Source organism: Rhincodon typus, chromosome 45, assembly GCF_021869965.1.
Source record: "Rhincodon typus isolate 14 chromosome 45, sRhiTyp1.1, whole genome shotgun sequence".
NCBI classification, from domain to species: domain Eukaryota; kingdom Metazoa; phylum Chordata; class Chondrichthyes; order Orectolobiformes; family Rhincodontidae; genus Rhincodon; species Rhincodon typus.
The window spans coordinates 5,060,471-5,076,958 of record NC_063376.1 but is presented as its reverse complement, the minus strand read 5'-3'; the positions used below and the strand labels follow the sequence as shown (position 1 = coordinate 5,076,958).

Genomic DNA, 16,488 nt, shown 5'->3' with positions numbered 1-16,488 from the left:
CTTTTCTGATGAAGGGTCTAGGCCCGAAACGTCAGCCTCTCTGCTCCCATGATGCTGCTTGGCCTGCTGTGTTCATCCACCTCTTCATCGCAACGTTGACTCTGCTTTCTTCCCACAGACCCTGCTGATGTTTTGCCTGCAATTTCTGCTTTCAGCACCCATAGTTCTTTGCTTTAGAAAAGCCAAGGGACCTGGGAAAGTTACCTGTCCGGCGTTCACGGCAGCATGCTGGGCACTGCAGGTGAAGATAATTGAGGTGAGAAACTTGATGAGATCCATCCTGTTGCAGAGCAAAGTCGGAAGTCCTGAAAGACAAACAACTCTGGCAGATAAAGTCAGCAGGAAGGGAGCTTTGCTCTGCATCAACCAAGTCCGAATTGCACGGGGTGGGGGTGGGGTGTGGGGACACTAAGCAAGGGATGCAGCATCTATCGATGCTACTATCAACCATGTCCAGTAGAGAAAAGGACGAGCACACAATGAGCAGTACAGCGGTAGGTCTTAAGTCTAGCCCTCAAGAGCTGACTAGGGGTCGGCTCCAAGGGTTCAGCCAGTGATGCCCACATCCTATGAATGATGAGAAAATAAATCTTGACCTTGTCTTTCTGAAGTGGTGAACAGTTAAAGAGGGCAAGGCTGAGGGAGCCTGTGTGAGGTTCTGCAGTGCATCCTGCCCCACAGCTACAGCTTCTACTCCCAGAGACTTCGCAAATGCACAGCATTGATGGACGGGGCAAAGATGGGGGCTGATCTGTAACCACCACACGGAGGCCAGAAAGATGCATCTCTTCACTCCCTGCAGCCCAACACCCCCCACCTCACTCACAGCCAGGCTGCTCCTCATGCCCAGAGGGAAAGGCACAAGAACTCTCTGCCCACAGGGAGAGGTGGAGACCTGGAAATGCATCTCCTGAAGTGGGCGCGGAGTCAGAATTGCAGACTTTGAAAAGGCCATGTAATTGAAGAGGAATAATTAATTGGTTAGTCCTATCCAAAAACCAGTACAGGCAGGGCGAGTGGAATGGCCTCCTGCAATTATGTGAGCTATGATTTCACAGGTGAAGAGCCAGTTTACATCCAATTACCGGTGATCTTAATGCCTTGAAAGCCAACTTCAGTGATGTCCTTAATCCAGGCCTGAAGCTCAGGGTCATCCAGGACTTGCTGGTCATTTAGGTAGTAGAATGTTTCAACGTTGGCTACAAACCTAAAGGCCGTGTTCAAACATGTTAACAATTAGTGAGGATTGCAAAAACACAAAATACTGTGCCCTTTTTCCTTATTCATTTGAGGGACATGGCTGTTAATATCCTTATCTCCACTTTCCAGGCTTTTTCCATATCCCATGATCCCCTAACTGATTAAAATCTCTCTATCTCAGACTTCAAAGTACTTTGTGCAAAAACGCTTTTCTCACCTCATATTTGCTTCTTTTGAAAAACCCTTTGGTTCTTGATCTCTTTTACAAAGGGCAATAGTATCTCCCTATCCCCTCATGATCTTGAAAACTTCTATCGAATCTCCTCTCAACCTTCTCCTCTCCAAGGAGGACAGTCCCAACATCTCCCCTCACAAGCGTCTCATCCCTGGAACCATTCCATCAGAGGTTCTCGGAGCTGACTGGAGTTACTCCAAATATGGTTTGAGCAGAACCTTATCCAAACAGGGAACATCTTCCATTCCTTTGCAGGCCAGTCCCTTGTGTGACAAATGCTCACATTCCATTAACCTCTCAGTTATATTAATGAGGTTTGCTCATACACAGGGTCCTGATAATTTCCAAGCCCTTTTCTCACTGTGAGAACCCTCATTTCTCACTTCTGTGTGAGGGCAACGTTTGGCTGGATGGCTGGTTTGCAATGCAGAGTGACGGTAACAGTGCAGGTTCAACTCCCGCACTGGCTGAGATTAAAATAAAGGAGTGTCCTTCTTGCCTGCAGCGTGGTTGCCCTCAGGTTAAACCACCACCAGTTGCCTCTCCAATGAGAGAGCAGTCATGTGCTCTGGTGAGACAATGGTGAAATACTTTACTTGTGAATCGCAGACCATATCAGCAGGCCATCATCTTTATAGTAGTAGCCCTTGAGCTCTGCGACTCCATACTGCTGCATGCGGTCTGGCAGGCACAGTGACTGGTAGGTCAAGGAATCAAGCTCTTTCTGAGCGAGCACAAAGAAACCCTCAGTTCTGATGCCAAATGCCTGTGGAGCGAACATAAGAAATCGGGATTAGAGATCAGATACGGGACTGCAAGCAACGTCCTCTTGATTTTAGGCAGAAACTGGGATGGCAGACAGAAAGGCATGTGGCAAGCTGATGTCACTGAAACAACTGAACTATTGACAGGGGCTATCTCCCTGAATGTTACAGTCTGGAGCCAAGGCAGTGTAGGAGAGTAACAGGCACAATACTCTCTCTATTTCTCTTCCCTTCTGTTGTGAGCTCAAAATATCGATTCTTTTCAATCAATCTGTTCAGAGATGATCTCACGCACCTCTGGAGCAGTTAGGACTTGAATCCAGGCCTCCTGGCTCAGAGGTGGGAACACTACCACTGCACCACAACAGCCCCTGGGCCCAACCTATATGCTTACTACTTGGACACACAGTAGGGAATATCTCCAATATGAGACACTCCAACCATTATCCCTTGACATTCGATCTGTTACCCTTGCTGAATCCCTCACTATCAACATCCTGGGGGTTACCATTGACCAGAGACTGAACTGGATGAGCCATATAAATATAGTGGCCACAACAGCAGGTCAGAGGCTAGGTGAGTAGGTCACTTCCTAACTCCCCAAAGCCTGTCCACCATCCACAAGGCACAAGACTTGCCTGGATGGGTACAGATCCAACAACATCTTGAATCTTGATACCTTCCAGGAGAAAGCAGCCCGCCTGATTGGTACCACATTCACAAACATCCACTCCTTCCATCACCGACACTCAGTCACAGCAGTGTGTACAATCTACAAGATGCTCTGTAGGAATTTACTAAAGACAGCACCTTCCAAACCAACTATCATGTCCATCCAGAAGGATAAGGGCAGCAGATACATGGGAACATCATCCCCGGCAAGTTCCACACCAACTCATTCACACATTGGAGCAGAACCTGCAGGGGGTGGTGTTCTAATGTATCTGCTATCCTTGTGCTTCTAGATGGAAGTGGTCATGTGTTTGGAAGGTGCTGTCTAAAGAGCTTTGGTGAATGTCTGCAGTGCGATTTGGCAATAGTACACACTGCTGCTACATGCGTTGAAGGTGGGTGAGGGAAATCAGGTCCAGCTGGCTTGAATATTAAAAATCTGGGTGTGCTAAAATTGTGTGTGGAGAGATCGTTCAGGCTAAGATTTAATAAGGAAGCAGACACTTGTGTTGAGAAGCTAGAAGTGAAGGTATATATAGTTGCCAGAAAGGATTCCATGATGGCAGGATTGATGAATGAAGCGAGACAAAACATTGAATGTTTCCAAGAAGAAGTTAGGTATAGTCCTTAGGGCTAAAGGGTACGGAGAGAAAACAAGAATAGAGTTGGATGAATCTATTGAATAGTGGAGTAGGGTTTAAGGGATGAATGGCCTACTCCTACTCCTATTGTCTGTGTTCCTGTTTATAAAGTGAAAGGGTCAGGGCAAGGAAATTCTTGATAATGAGCAGATTCCCTTAACCCAGAATGCACAGGCATGCATTGTTACCTGTGACATGGAGATACTGGGAGAAGGTGGACAGGGTAAAGGAGGGGTTTAGACAGACGCAGCCAGTAAACTCTTACACTTCCTGTTACTTCATAAAGCACTTCGAATACCTTGGAGCCTTGGGTGTTTTAAATGAGAAGCATCTTAACAACCTGGCATCAAATCATCAGAGATTCATAGAATCCCTACAGTGTGGAAGCAGGCCATTTGGCCCATTGAGTCCTCATTGACTCTCCGAAGAGCATCCTACCCAGACCCACACCCTACCCTATCCCTGTAACCCTGCATTTCCCATGGCTAATCCATTTAACTTGCACATCCCTGGATGCTACGGGATAATTTAGCACGGCCAATCTACCTAACCTGCATACCTTTGGACTGTGATAGGGAACTAGAGCACCCAAAGGAAACCTACCAGGCACAGGGGGAATGTGCAAACTCCACACAGACAGTCGCCTGAGGGTGGAATCAAACCAGATCCCTGGCGTTGTGAGGCTGCAGTTCTAATTGGGTTGGCACTATGACTCGGTGGTTAGCACTGCTATCTCACATTGCCAAGGACCCAGGCTTGATTCCATCCTTAGTCTGTGTGGAGTTTGCACATTCTCCCCATGACTGCACAGGTTTCCTCTGGGTGCTCTGGTTTCCTCTCACAGCCCAAAGGCATGCAGGTTAGGTGAATTGGCCATGCTAAATTGTCCTGTAGTGTGCAGGCTAGGTGTGTTAACTATAGTATCTGTGAGGATAGAGAGACAGATTGAGGTTTATTATTGTCAATGTTGGTTTAGCTCAGTTGGCTGGCTAGTTGGCTCACAAAGCAGTGTGATACTAACAGCATTGGTTCAATTCCCATCACTAGCTGAGGTTACCATGAACAAATCTCCTTCTCAACCTCAACCCTCACCTCAGGTGTGGTGGCCTTCAGGTTAAACCACCACCAGTCACCTCTCCCTAATGACAGAGGAAAGCCCTTGGTCTGGCAAGACTATGGAGACACAACCACAACGTTTTTATTGTCACATGTACTGGATACAGTGAAGTTTGGAGGGTCGGTGCAGACTCGATTGAGCTGAAAGGCTTCTTTCTGCACTGTATGGATTCTATGAATTCTCCCCACATCTTAACAAGTACAAAATTCATCAAAATATATTGGCATAGCAACAAAGGGATTACGCAGGGCTCAACCCACCTTGTTAATAAGTCCGTCTGGCCCCAACAGGTCCATTCGGCTTTTGACATTAATGTGCATCGTGTATCTCAAATGAGGAGTCAGGAGCTGAAACATGAACACAGAATTCTAGGGAAAGTGGAGTTGAGATTTATCAGATAAGCCAACGATCTCATTGAATGGCGGAGCAGACTCAAGGGACAGAATGACCTCCATCCACCCCTATGTCTTATCAGCTGATACCTGGAGGCAAGTGTAAGCAACTCACCCTGAAATAGCAACAATGAACAATCAAACTGATTGGAAGGGACCCAAAGACCTTTACCCCTCAAAGTGAGTTGTGCGAGCCAGACTGGGGGAAGCGATAGTCTGGTGGTATTATCACTGGGCTATTAATCTTGAGACCCAGGTAATATTCAGAGAATCCTGACAGTGTGGAAATAGACCATTTGACCCATCAAGTCCCTCCAAAAAGCATCCCACCCAGACCCAACCCTATACTCGTAACCCTGCATTTCCCATGGCTGAACCACCCAGCTTGCACATCCCTGGACATTATGTGGCAATTTAGCACGGCCACCCTAACCTGCACATCTTTGGACTGTGGGAGGAAACCGGAGCACCCGGAGGAAACCCACACAGACACGGGGAGAACGTGCAAACTCCACACAGACAGTCGCCCGAGGGATCAAACCTGGGTCCCTGCTGCTGTGAGGCACAGTGCTAACCACTGAGCAACCGTGTTCTGGGAAGGGGCAAATTACTGCAGATGCTGAGAAGCTGACTTTGAATCCCACCATGGCAGAGGGTGGAATTTACCCTCAGTCCCTCTGAGGTAGGGACACTACCACTGTGCTATTAAAACTCTTGACGTCCTGCACTCCTCCTTAACCATCCAGCTTTTCCCGCATGTTGGGACTGGGAGCTCTGCCAGAATCAGGTGGGAATGCCTCCATCGGCCCGTTGTGTACCTTGGAGACGGGGTGCACCGATGGCAGCTGCCGGATGGTGGCGATGCAGAAGGTCTCGGCGATTAGGTGAGTCTTCAGAAGGTGGGAGACCAGCTCAAAGTGTTGGGCGTCGCTGCTCCTCACCCATATCTTGGCCAGCATCCAGTCGAGCTCTGCGTCCGAGGGAAGGAAAATGGGATTGTCTTTTCCCGGGGCCTGCTTCAGCTGTAATCAACGTGAAGATGGAGCATCATGAAACCACACAGCAGCGACAACTGCATTTGCATAGCACCCCTGCCATGATCCCAATCAAAATTTGATGCCACATGGGGGCGGCTAATTGAAGGTTTCTGGGAGGAGGCGATGTGTGGAGTGGGGAGCTGTACTGGAGGATATTAATGGTTCAAAGAGCAAGTTCCTGGTTCCCAGCTCAGCACTGGAACTATTAACATCGGAGAGGTGTGCTGGAGGCCAGAGACGACTGTTGTAGCACTCCTGAACGTTTGTGTGCAATGTTCCCTCCAAGCAGTGTGGCTTTCTGCATGCTCAGAGGGTCTGCGCACAGTGACTATGGCATTGACATCCATCTCTGGCAAAAGAGACACCTTTGTTGCCTGGACTTGTGGTGTGGTGGGGCCGGTGTTGGACTGGGACTGGATTCGTAATGTTAACTTCACTTGTGGTGTGGTGGTGGTGTCCCTACCCCTGGACTGGGAGGTCTGTGTTCAAGTCCGTCCGGCTTCACAGGTATGTAAGAACATCACTCAACAGGTTGATTAGAAAAGTAGGGTAAATAATAAAAAAAACTGCTTCTCTTTCTCCCACGAACAGCTGCCAGACTTATAAAGTCATACAGCACAGAAACAGACCCTTCAGCCCAACCTGTTCATGCCAGATTTCCTAAACTGACCCAGTCTCATTTGCCTGCATTGGCCCATATCCATCAAAACTTTTCCTATCCATGTATCTGTCCAAATGTCATTTAAACCACTATAATTGTATCCCCCTCTATCACTTCTTCTGGCAAGCACCAGTCTCTGTGTGAAAAAGTTGCCCCTCAGGTCCCTTTTATATCTTTTATCTCTCTTAAACCTATGCCCTCTAGTTTTGGACTCCCTTACCCTGGGAAAGTGACCTTAGCTTTTCACCCTACCCATGTCCCTCATGATTTTATAAACCTCTATAAGGTCACTCCTCAGCCTCTGATGCTCCAGGGAAAATAGCCCCAGCCCATTCAGCCTGTCCCTATAGCTCAAACCCTCCACCCCCAGCAACATCCTTGCAAATCTTTCCCATACTCTTTTAAGTTTCACAACATCTTTCCTATAGCAGGAAGATCAGAACTGAATGCAGTATTCCAAAAGTGGCCTAACCAATGTCCTGAAACGCAGCAACATGACGTCCCAACTCCCATACTCAATGTTATGACTGATGAAGGCAAGTGATCTCTGTGTTTGAGGTTTCCAACCCCCACAGTGTTATGATTTATTGGAATCCATGCAGTGCAGACCACAGCATTCTCCCTCACTTTCTTTCTGGATCTGCAGGCCTCAGAGGCCCATGACCATCCGGAAAGTCAATGCTTGATCAGCAAGGGACATTGGAGCGGATTCATGAGCGTGTGGTTTAGAGGGAACATTGGATGGAGGGTGGGAATTAAAATCGGGAATGCTCCAAGAGGTTGGGTGGGATGAAGGATGGGCACTTTGCCCAGATTTTGGAGGGGCTGCTGCAAGGGCACAGAGCTGAGGTGGTGACGGTGATGTTGGCAGGCTAGGCCGTGGTGTGGGTCCAATGCCACTCACCTGGATAGCGATGGGCACCATCCGGTCCTGTTTGTCAAGGTGGAGCAGGCAGAGGGGTGCCGCGAGATACTGCTGAACACCGTTGATGACATTGGCTGGAATGCCCTCCAGCATCTCGTAGTTCACAATGAAGACTTTGCCATCCTGTGGCAGACATAGAGAGAGAGAGAGAGAGATAGGGAATCACACCAAGACAGGTGCTGAACAATCATGGGTCATCCAACGACAGTGTCATCGATTCTTACTGAAGAGGGCCTTTGGCCTGTTGAGTCAAAACTACTCGAAACTTGCACTTTTCAGTACTTGACCCATAGCTTGAATGTTATGACAGTATGAGGGTGGCTCAGTGGTTAGCACTGCTGCCTCACAGCACCAAAGACCTGGGTTCGATTCCATCCTTGGGTGACTGTCTGTGTGGAGTTTGTACATTCTACCTCTGTCTGTATGGGTTTCCTCTGGGTGCTCCAGCTTTCTCCCACAGTCCAAAGATGACCAGGTTAGATGGATTGCCTATGCTAAATTTACCATAGTGTCCAGAGATATACGGGCTAAGTGGAGGAGCCATGGGAAGTGCAAGTTACAAGGATAGGGTAAGGGGGTGGGTCTGGTTGGGATGCACTTCAGAGGGTTGGTGTGGACTAGATGGGCCAATTGGCCTACCTCCACACTGTAGGGATTCACGTGCTTTCATATACTTTGTAAAGGCGTGAGGTTTCCTGCCTCAACTACCCCTCCCCCCTTCAAGCTAATTCCAGATTCCCAGCAACCATTTTTCCTCAAATCACCTCACCTTAAAATTTTGCCCCTCATTTTGCCCTTCAACTAGGGACAATGGTTGTTTCCTAAGCATCCTGTCCAATGACCCTCATTATCTTATATACCTCAAGCAGTTCCACTACCCCCATCAACCTTCTCTGTCCTAAAGAAGACAACCCAAGTGCACTGGGTGGTATGGTGGCCCACTGGTTAGCACTGGTGACTCAGCACCAGGTTCAATTCCACCCTTGGGTGACTGTCTGTGTGGAGTTTGCACATTCTCTCTGTGTCTGCATAGGTTTCCTTCCATAGTCCAAAGATGTACAGGTTAGATGGATTGGCCATTCTAAATTGCCCTTAGTGTCCAGGCGTGTGTAAGTTAGGTGGGTTTGCCATGGGAAATGTGGGGTCTGGGTGGGATGCTTGTCTTGAGTTGCAGAGTCAATAGGACAAATGGCCTCTTTCTGCACTACAGGGATTCTATGATTCTTATCCAGCTTCCCTTCATATCTATGCTGTTCCATACCAGATAACATCAGTGTGGATCTCCTGTTGCTGCAGACATCCAGATCTTCCACTTAGGGAGGATCTGGGACTACTCTATTGCTCCATATTCTACCTCATACCAAGTCTCACTTTCCCATTACCTATTGTGACCTCCAAGTGTACCCCACCTCCCCAGGGTTGGGGAGAAGTAGAAGGAAAAACCTTCTAAAAATCCAATAAAACGTGGAAATAACATTGCTGCTCTGAGCTCCATTTTCAGGAAGTCAGGTTCAGGTCCAGTTCCGTCAACTCCATTTGTTTTTCTGGTTTATCCTGTCCCCGTGTGCTGTCCCTGATGGGACAGAGCCTTTGCCAGTAAACCGCGCTGGAGGACAGCTCCTGCCCAGGTTGTCTGTGCCTCCGTTGAAACTCTGACCCACAAGGGGCTAAAGGTCAAGTCACAAACGAACCTTCATTTCCTGCTCCAGGGTGGAGGGGCTCAGAGATGTCTTGACCATGGCTTCCGTCACGGAAAAGTTTTCTGGGAGTTTGGTGCATCTCTGGATCAGGACAGGGTTGAAGCCGTTCAGGAACTGGTATCCAAAAAACCAGTCTTCCTTCCAGTGGTCCCTGGTGAAGACTGAGGTGGAGGGAGGAAGGAAACGAAACAGAAAACAAATGAGCATTTGGAGCTAACAAAAGCCTATTCACTGACGCACAGTTGGGTTCCTCTAGGGATCACATGACAGCGTTGGTTCAAATATGGGTAAAGGAGCTGAATTCCAGAGGTGAGAGTGACAGCCCTTGACATCAAGGCTGCGTTTGACTGAGTGTGGCATCAAGGAGCCCTAGCAAAACTGGAATCAATGGGTATCAGGGGGAAAACTTGCCACTTGATTTGTGTAATAGCCAGCACGAATGAAGGTGGTTATTGGAGGTCAGTCATTTCAGCTCCAGGATATCTCTGCAAGAGTTCCTCAGGGTAGTGTCCTATGCCCAACCATCATAGCATAGGAGGTTGAGGGGTAACCTTTTAGAGGTTTATAAAGTTGTGAAGGGCATAGATAAGTTGAATAGAAAAGATTTTTTCCCTAGAGTAGGGGAGGTCAAAACCAGATGGCACAATTTTAAAGTGAGACGAGCAAGAGCTAAAATAGGCATGAGGGACAACTGTTTCACACAGAGAGTGGTTCATATATGGAATGAACTGCCAGATGAAGTGGTAGATGCAGGCGCAGTTACAAAATTTAAAAGACATTTGGACAGGTACACAAATAGGAAAGGTTTAGAGGGATGTGGTCCAAATGCAGGCAAATGGGACTGGTTTAGTTTGGGAAAACTGGTCGACATGGACGATTTGGACCAAAAGGTCTGTTTCTGCGCTGTATGAGTCTATGACTCTATGACTCTATCTTCAGCTACTTCATCAATGATCATAAGGTCAGAAGTGGGCATGTTCACTAATGATTGCCTAATGTTTAGCATCATTTGTGACTCATCAGATACTGAAGCAGTCCATGTTCAAATGCAACAAGATCCGGACCATATCCGGGCTTGGGCTGACAAGTGGCGACTAACATTTGTGCCAGACAAATGCCACGCTATGACTATCTTTGATAAGAGACAGTCTACCCACTGCCCTTTGACATTCAATGGCGTTACCATCACTGAATCCCCCACTATCAACATTCCAGGGGTTACCATTGACCAGTAACTCAACTGGACTTGCCACAGAAACACAGCGGCTCCATGAGCAGGTTAGAGGCTATACTGCGGAGAGTAATTCACCTCCTGACTCCCAAAAGCCTGTCCATCTTCGACAAGGCACAAGTCAGGAGTGTGAGGGAATACTCCCCACTTGCTGGATGGGTGCAGCTCCAAGAACACTGAAGAAACTCAACACTATCCAGGTCAAAGCAGCCCCTGCTTGATTAGCGCCACATCCACAAGCATCCACTCCCTCCACCATTGATGCTCAGTAGCATCAGTGCATACCGTCTACAAGATACACTGCAAAAATTTGCCAAAGATCCTTAGGCAGCACCTTCCAAACCCATGACCTATCTACGTACCATCTAGGGCAGCAGATACACGGAAATGCCAGCCTCTGCAAACTCCCCTCTGAGCCACTCACCATTTGACTTGAAAGTATATCGGCTGTTCCTTCAGTGTCGCTGGGTCAAAATCCTGAAACTCCCTCCCTCAGGGCATTATGGATTTATCCACAACATGTGGACTGCAGCGAATCAAGAAGGCAGCTCACCACCACTTTCTCAAGGGCAACTAGGGACATGCAATAAATGCTGGCCCAGCCAGCAATACCCATACCCCATGAGTGACTATTAAAAAAGTGCTGAAAATGGAACTAATGTGGATTTAGAATAGTTTTTGTGCAGACTGAATGGCCGAAGGGCCTTTACTCTATGATTCTGTGATTAACTTTGAAATTAGTGGACTCTGACCTTGGTATTGAAAGTTGGGTTTACAGAGTGGCACACTTGTGTGTATTGGAAGTTATGTATGTTGTCACCCAGGGCCCTGTTATTTGCAGGCAGACAAAAAAAAAATCTGCACTGCCTCAGTTCCAAATCAGCAAAATAAGTGACAGCTACTCGCTTTTTTATTTCTCAGGATGTTGCCTTCACTCATCAGAGTCAACCTGCCTGAATTAAAAATTTAAACAAAGCTTGGCGGTTAACTACCAGTCATCATTAGTGGCTGCAGTCTTCCACCAAACTGAGCCCTTGAGCACCAACAGTACTCTCTTCCCACAAAGTATAAATTTTGCTTTCCCTTTAGTTTTGCTATTTCTTGCGAATTGTCCTGATGAGTGTAAGATGAAAATCTTCGACAAGATATACCCTTCAGCAATGTAAGGACTTTGATGAAGATTTGATGAAGAATGATACCATTTCAGAAGCACATTGAAAATTATGAAGAATGAGAAATTTCTAGGATTGGGTACCTTTGGCAAGCATAGGAAATATGAGTAAAGGCAGGCCATTCAGTCTTTCTAGATTCCTTGAAATGATACAGCGGAGATTTACCAGCATAGGTCCAGGGGTGAAGGATTTTAGTAACATAGTTTGGTTGGACCGTACAGATTGAGGGGAGATTTGATGGAGGTGTAAGATAGTGACAGATTTCAGTAAGGCAAACAGGGTCCAGCTATTCCATTAGCTGGTAGTGCAAAGGCTAGAGTGGAGGGTGGGAGGCACAGATTCCAAAAGATGTTGGAAGCGGGGGTGAGGATTTGGGTGGGGGTGTAAGGAGAAATGCTTTTATGTACTGAGAGGAAGTGAGGAATGTGATGAGGTGTGCCTTTAAGAGGGAATTGTTCTATCCTGTTTTTCTTTAAGACGTGTGTTATAAATCAGGCACCAAGGTGTCTGAGTAAATAACTTTTGCGTTTTTTAAAATTACACAAAAGAAGCGTGAGTGGGTGGAGTCAGGCTCATACCGAACCAGCGTTTTAGTTTTTGCTTTCTCTTGGGGGTTTTTGGAGTTGAAGCTGCTGGATAAATCTCTCTCTCTGCTGCTGCAAAAAGCTCGAGTTCTCTCTCCTTGCTGCTAGATTCATTCTGTCAGTGTTCCTTCTCCTGGACTGGAGGAGATCACAAGTGAATCTGCCTTTGCCAAGGGTGTGTTTATGGGATGCTGCTATATTGGAACAGTTGATGAGTAGTAGTTAAATAATCTATTATGCTGTAAAGTATTTCCGCCAAGTTACGCCAATTTTTTTTTTGTTAGTGTTTTAACTGTGGTGTAAGAATGAAGTGTGTTTTGCTTAAAGCCTAGTAGCTTGACCAATCGAATCACACCTAGATTATAGCACCTTACACTTGCATTTAAATAAGATAAAAGTTTGGATCTAGGCCATCTCCTTGATATAATTTGAGGCCCTTTGGTCTGGTCCACAACGGAATCATTCAAACATAAATTGGATGTGGTCTTGAGAGAAATAAACTTGCAAGGCCACAAGGATAGAGTTGGGGGAGGGTGGGGAGTGGGTGGTGGGTGGTAGTGGTGGGGAGGTGGGAATGGGACTGACTGGATTACTGTACAGAGCCAGCTGAGCAAAGTGGCTTCCTTCTGTGCATTTGACAGTTTGAGGGGATGGGATGTTGTAATAAGGGTTCTTCTCTCTCCGTTTGAGCCTCAGGTTCACTTGTGTGGATCTTTGCAAAGAATGAAGAGCACGTCTGGAGGGTCAAGGCCCGCTTCGGCCCAGGTCATCTTACCCACTTTCTCCAGTCTCCATTCTCATGTGCCGGGGTGGCTAGAAGGAATGAGCAGTCACAGTCCAGGCAGGGACCAAATAGGGCTTGGGAAGTGCCAGCAGACCTCACCAGGGATGCACCCACTACTGGGCAGGATCATGGAAGAGTGTTTCCAACCTGCTCCCTAGGAGAGCAACAGAGACAAGTGGCGGAGGTGGAGTGACTGGGATTTGAAGTTGGAATCTCTCGACTGTTAAACTCAGGCCCTGTCCACCCTCTCAAGCTGAAGGTAGAAGGACCATTCCTTCAAGAGGAGTGAGGGGATACTCCCTGGCATCCTGGTCAAACATACCTTCCCCCATGCCATACCATGAAACAAAAGAATTATCATATTGTTCTCACATTGTTCTATATGGGAGCTTGCTGTGTACATGTTGGCTACTGCACAAAGACCTTTCAAAGTCCTTCAATAGCCATAAAGAACTTTGGGATGTCACAAGCCAACAGGGCGGTATGCGAATGCAAGTTTCTTCCTCCTTGTGTGTTCTTTCAGTGTGCTAGATATAATGACAGAAACAAATTGCTGGGGAAACTCAGCAGGTCTGGCAGCATCTGTGGAGAAACAAACATTAAATCTGTTTTCTCTCTACGGATGCTGCTAAACCTGATGAATTTTCCCAGTAATTTCTGTTTTTGTTTCTGATTTCTAGCATCCCCAGTCCTTTGTTTTCTTTCAATTAGTGCAGTGTTTTTATTATTGTGGTGCTGCATTTGGTTAGGATCCTAATCATCCCTTTCCAAATTTTTGACCAGTACCTGCAATGGAGCTGTTCACTTTCCAGAAGATTTTGTCAAAGTCCTCGACAGTGGTCCATTCTCCTCCAAACATATTCATAAACTTCTTCAAATGCAGGAATCCAAAACTAAATAAACACATAGAAACCAGGGGCCATTAGACAAAGAATCAAAGAATCCCTACAGTGTGGAAGAGCATCCCACCCAGACTAATTCCTGTAATCCTGCATTTCCCTTGGCTAATCCACCTAACCTGCACATCTTTGGACTGTGGGAGGAAACCAGAGCACCTGGATGAAAGTCATGCAGACATTGGGAGAATGTGCAAACTCCACAGTCGTTGAGGCTGGAATTCAACTGAGGTTCCTGGTACTGTGAGGCAACAGTGCTAATCACTGAGCCATTGTGCCAACCCAAGGTTGTGGCCTCTCTCACTCATTAGATAGTGAGCCAATCCTCTGACTATATGTGCTGACCCTGAGCTCAGAACATTGCTGAAAAGAGAGATGTGGGACTTCGGTTTCTCGTCTCATGCTTGTCAGGACAAAATACAAGAATGCCAAATTTCTAACGATCGCACTATAGGAGAAAAGGATGCTGTTTGGTTGGCAAATCTACTCTGGTTAGTCGAGGTGTTGCCATGGAGGAATCATCGGGGAACTACAGACTGCCCAAGCTCCTGGCTAATTTAAAAGCAGTGCGAGGCTCGAACATATTCCTTTAGTGCAGATCTTTATGTTTACTTCAGCAAGCACAAATTAGCTGGTTCATAAACCTGATTATTTTAAGCTCAATTGATTGTCTTAAAGTAGTTGTTTATGCAGCTATTAGAACATTTGGGATTGAGATGCTGAGAAACCAAATGATGTCCACTGACTACAGGAAATGCCAGGACCTCGATTCCATAGCTGGGTTAGACATTATTAGACCAGTTACACTCTCAGCCTTGGGGGTCAAAAAATGATTGTGGATCTTTTATAGAAGAGGTAGGGATTTTGCTAGAAGTTCGAACTTGTCTTGTGCCAATAGCAAATGCTGTTATCAATCTGAGATGGACAGGTGTTCATTCTCAGGGATTCAAGGTGATACCTATGCTGCTGCCAATGAGAATTGGAAGTTGCGCTCTTTCTCACAAGTGGACCCCATGTCCAGGGGCAGGTCATCCACTGTCTCAGCGTTAATGCATGTTGGGGGCCCATGACTTCCACCTAGAACAGGAAGAGAGTACTGTTAAGCCACAGGGAAAGTCGGGGATTGAGTTGTTCAATCTGTTGTTGTTGTAGCCATGAAGGTTTAAAATTGAAGAGCAACACCTATGGCACAATGATGGCATAGTGGAAATATGGCTAGACTAGTAATCCAGAGGTTAATGTTCAGTCATACTCATAGAGCCATGGAGCACAGAAAAGGCCCTTCAGCCCATTGAGGCTGCGCCAGTCAAAAACAACTGTAGAACTATTCTCCAGCTCTTGGCCCATAGCCTTATGTGCATTTACATGGCAAGTGCACATTTAAATATTCATAGTCATAGACTCATACAGCATGGAAACAGACTCTTCGGTCCAACCAGTCCATACCAGCCATAATCCTAAACTAAACTAGTCGCACCTGCCTGCACTTGGCCCATATCTCTCCAAACCCTTACTATTCATGTACTGATCGCAATGTCTTTTAAATGTTGTAGTTGTATGCACATCCACCACTTCCTCAGGAAGTTAATTCCTCACCACCTTCTGTGTAAAATAGTTGCCCCTCATGTCTTTTTTAAATCTTTCTCCTCTCACCGTAAAAATATGCCCCCTTGTCTTGAAATCCCCCATCCTAGGGAAAACACAACTACCATTCGCCTTATTTATACTCCTCATGATTTTATGAAACTTTATAAGGTCACCCCTCAACCTCCTATGCTCCAGTGAAAAATGTCTCAGCCTATAGCCTTTCTTTATAAGTTAAATCTTACAATCTGGACAACATCTGGTAAATCTCTTCTGAACCCTCTCCAGCTTAATAATATCCCTTCTATGACCAGGCAACCAGAACTCAGCACAGTACTCCAGAATAGGCCTCACCAACGTCTGTCCACCCTCAACATGACGTCCCAACTCCTTTATTCATTGGTCTGAGCAATAAAGGCAAGTGTGCTAAATGTCTTCTTAAATGTTATGAAGGTTTCTGCCTCCACTACTCTTACAGGCAGTGTGCTCCAGATTTCCACTATCCTCTGGATGAAACATTTGTTCTTCACATCCGATCCAAACTTGCTGCAGTCGTATAGCACAAGTTGTCCATGCCGACCACTTGTCTGCGTTTGGCCAAAATCGTCGTAAACCTTTCCCATTTATGTACCTATCCAAATGTCTTTTAAACGTTGTAACTGTACCTGCATCAACGAATTCCTCTGACAGTTATTCCCACACAAGAACCACACTCTGTGTGAAAACTGTCACCCCTCAGGTTCCTTTTAAATCTTTCTCCTCTCACCTTAAAAATATGCCCCATAGTGTTGGACTCCCCTACCTTAGGAAAAAGACCTTCGGTATTTATCCTATCCATGCCCCTCATGATTTTATAAACTTGTATAAAGTCACCCCTCGGCCTCTGATGCTTC

General features: G+C 46.5%; 1 protein-coding gene across 1 annotated transcript in view; it reads right to left on the bottom strand.

The window, feature by feature from the left end:
* Positions 1 to 16,488, bottom strand: part of LOC109912342 (polyunsaturated fatty acid 5-lipoxygenase-like) — a 37,732-nt gene that overhangs the window by 6,674 nt on the left and 14,570 nt on the right. Inside the window, 8 exon segments of the mRNA XM_048620037.1 lie at positions 205 to 305; positions 1,086 to 1,207; positions 2,032 to 2,201; positions 4,890 to 4,976; positions 5,840 to 6,043; positions 7,624 to 7,767; positions 9,336 to 9,505; positions 13,902 to 14,008. Coding sequence (XP_048475994.1) covers positions 205 to 305; positions 1,086 to 1,207; positions 2,032 to 2,201; positions 4,890 to 4,976; positions 5,840 to 6,043; positions 7,624 to 7,767; positions 9,336 to 9,505; positions 13,902 to 14,008 — 1,105 coding nt within the window.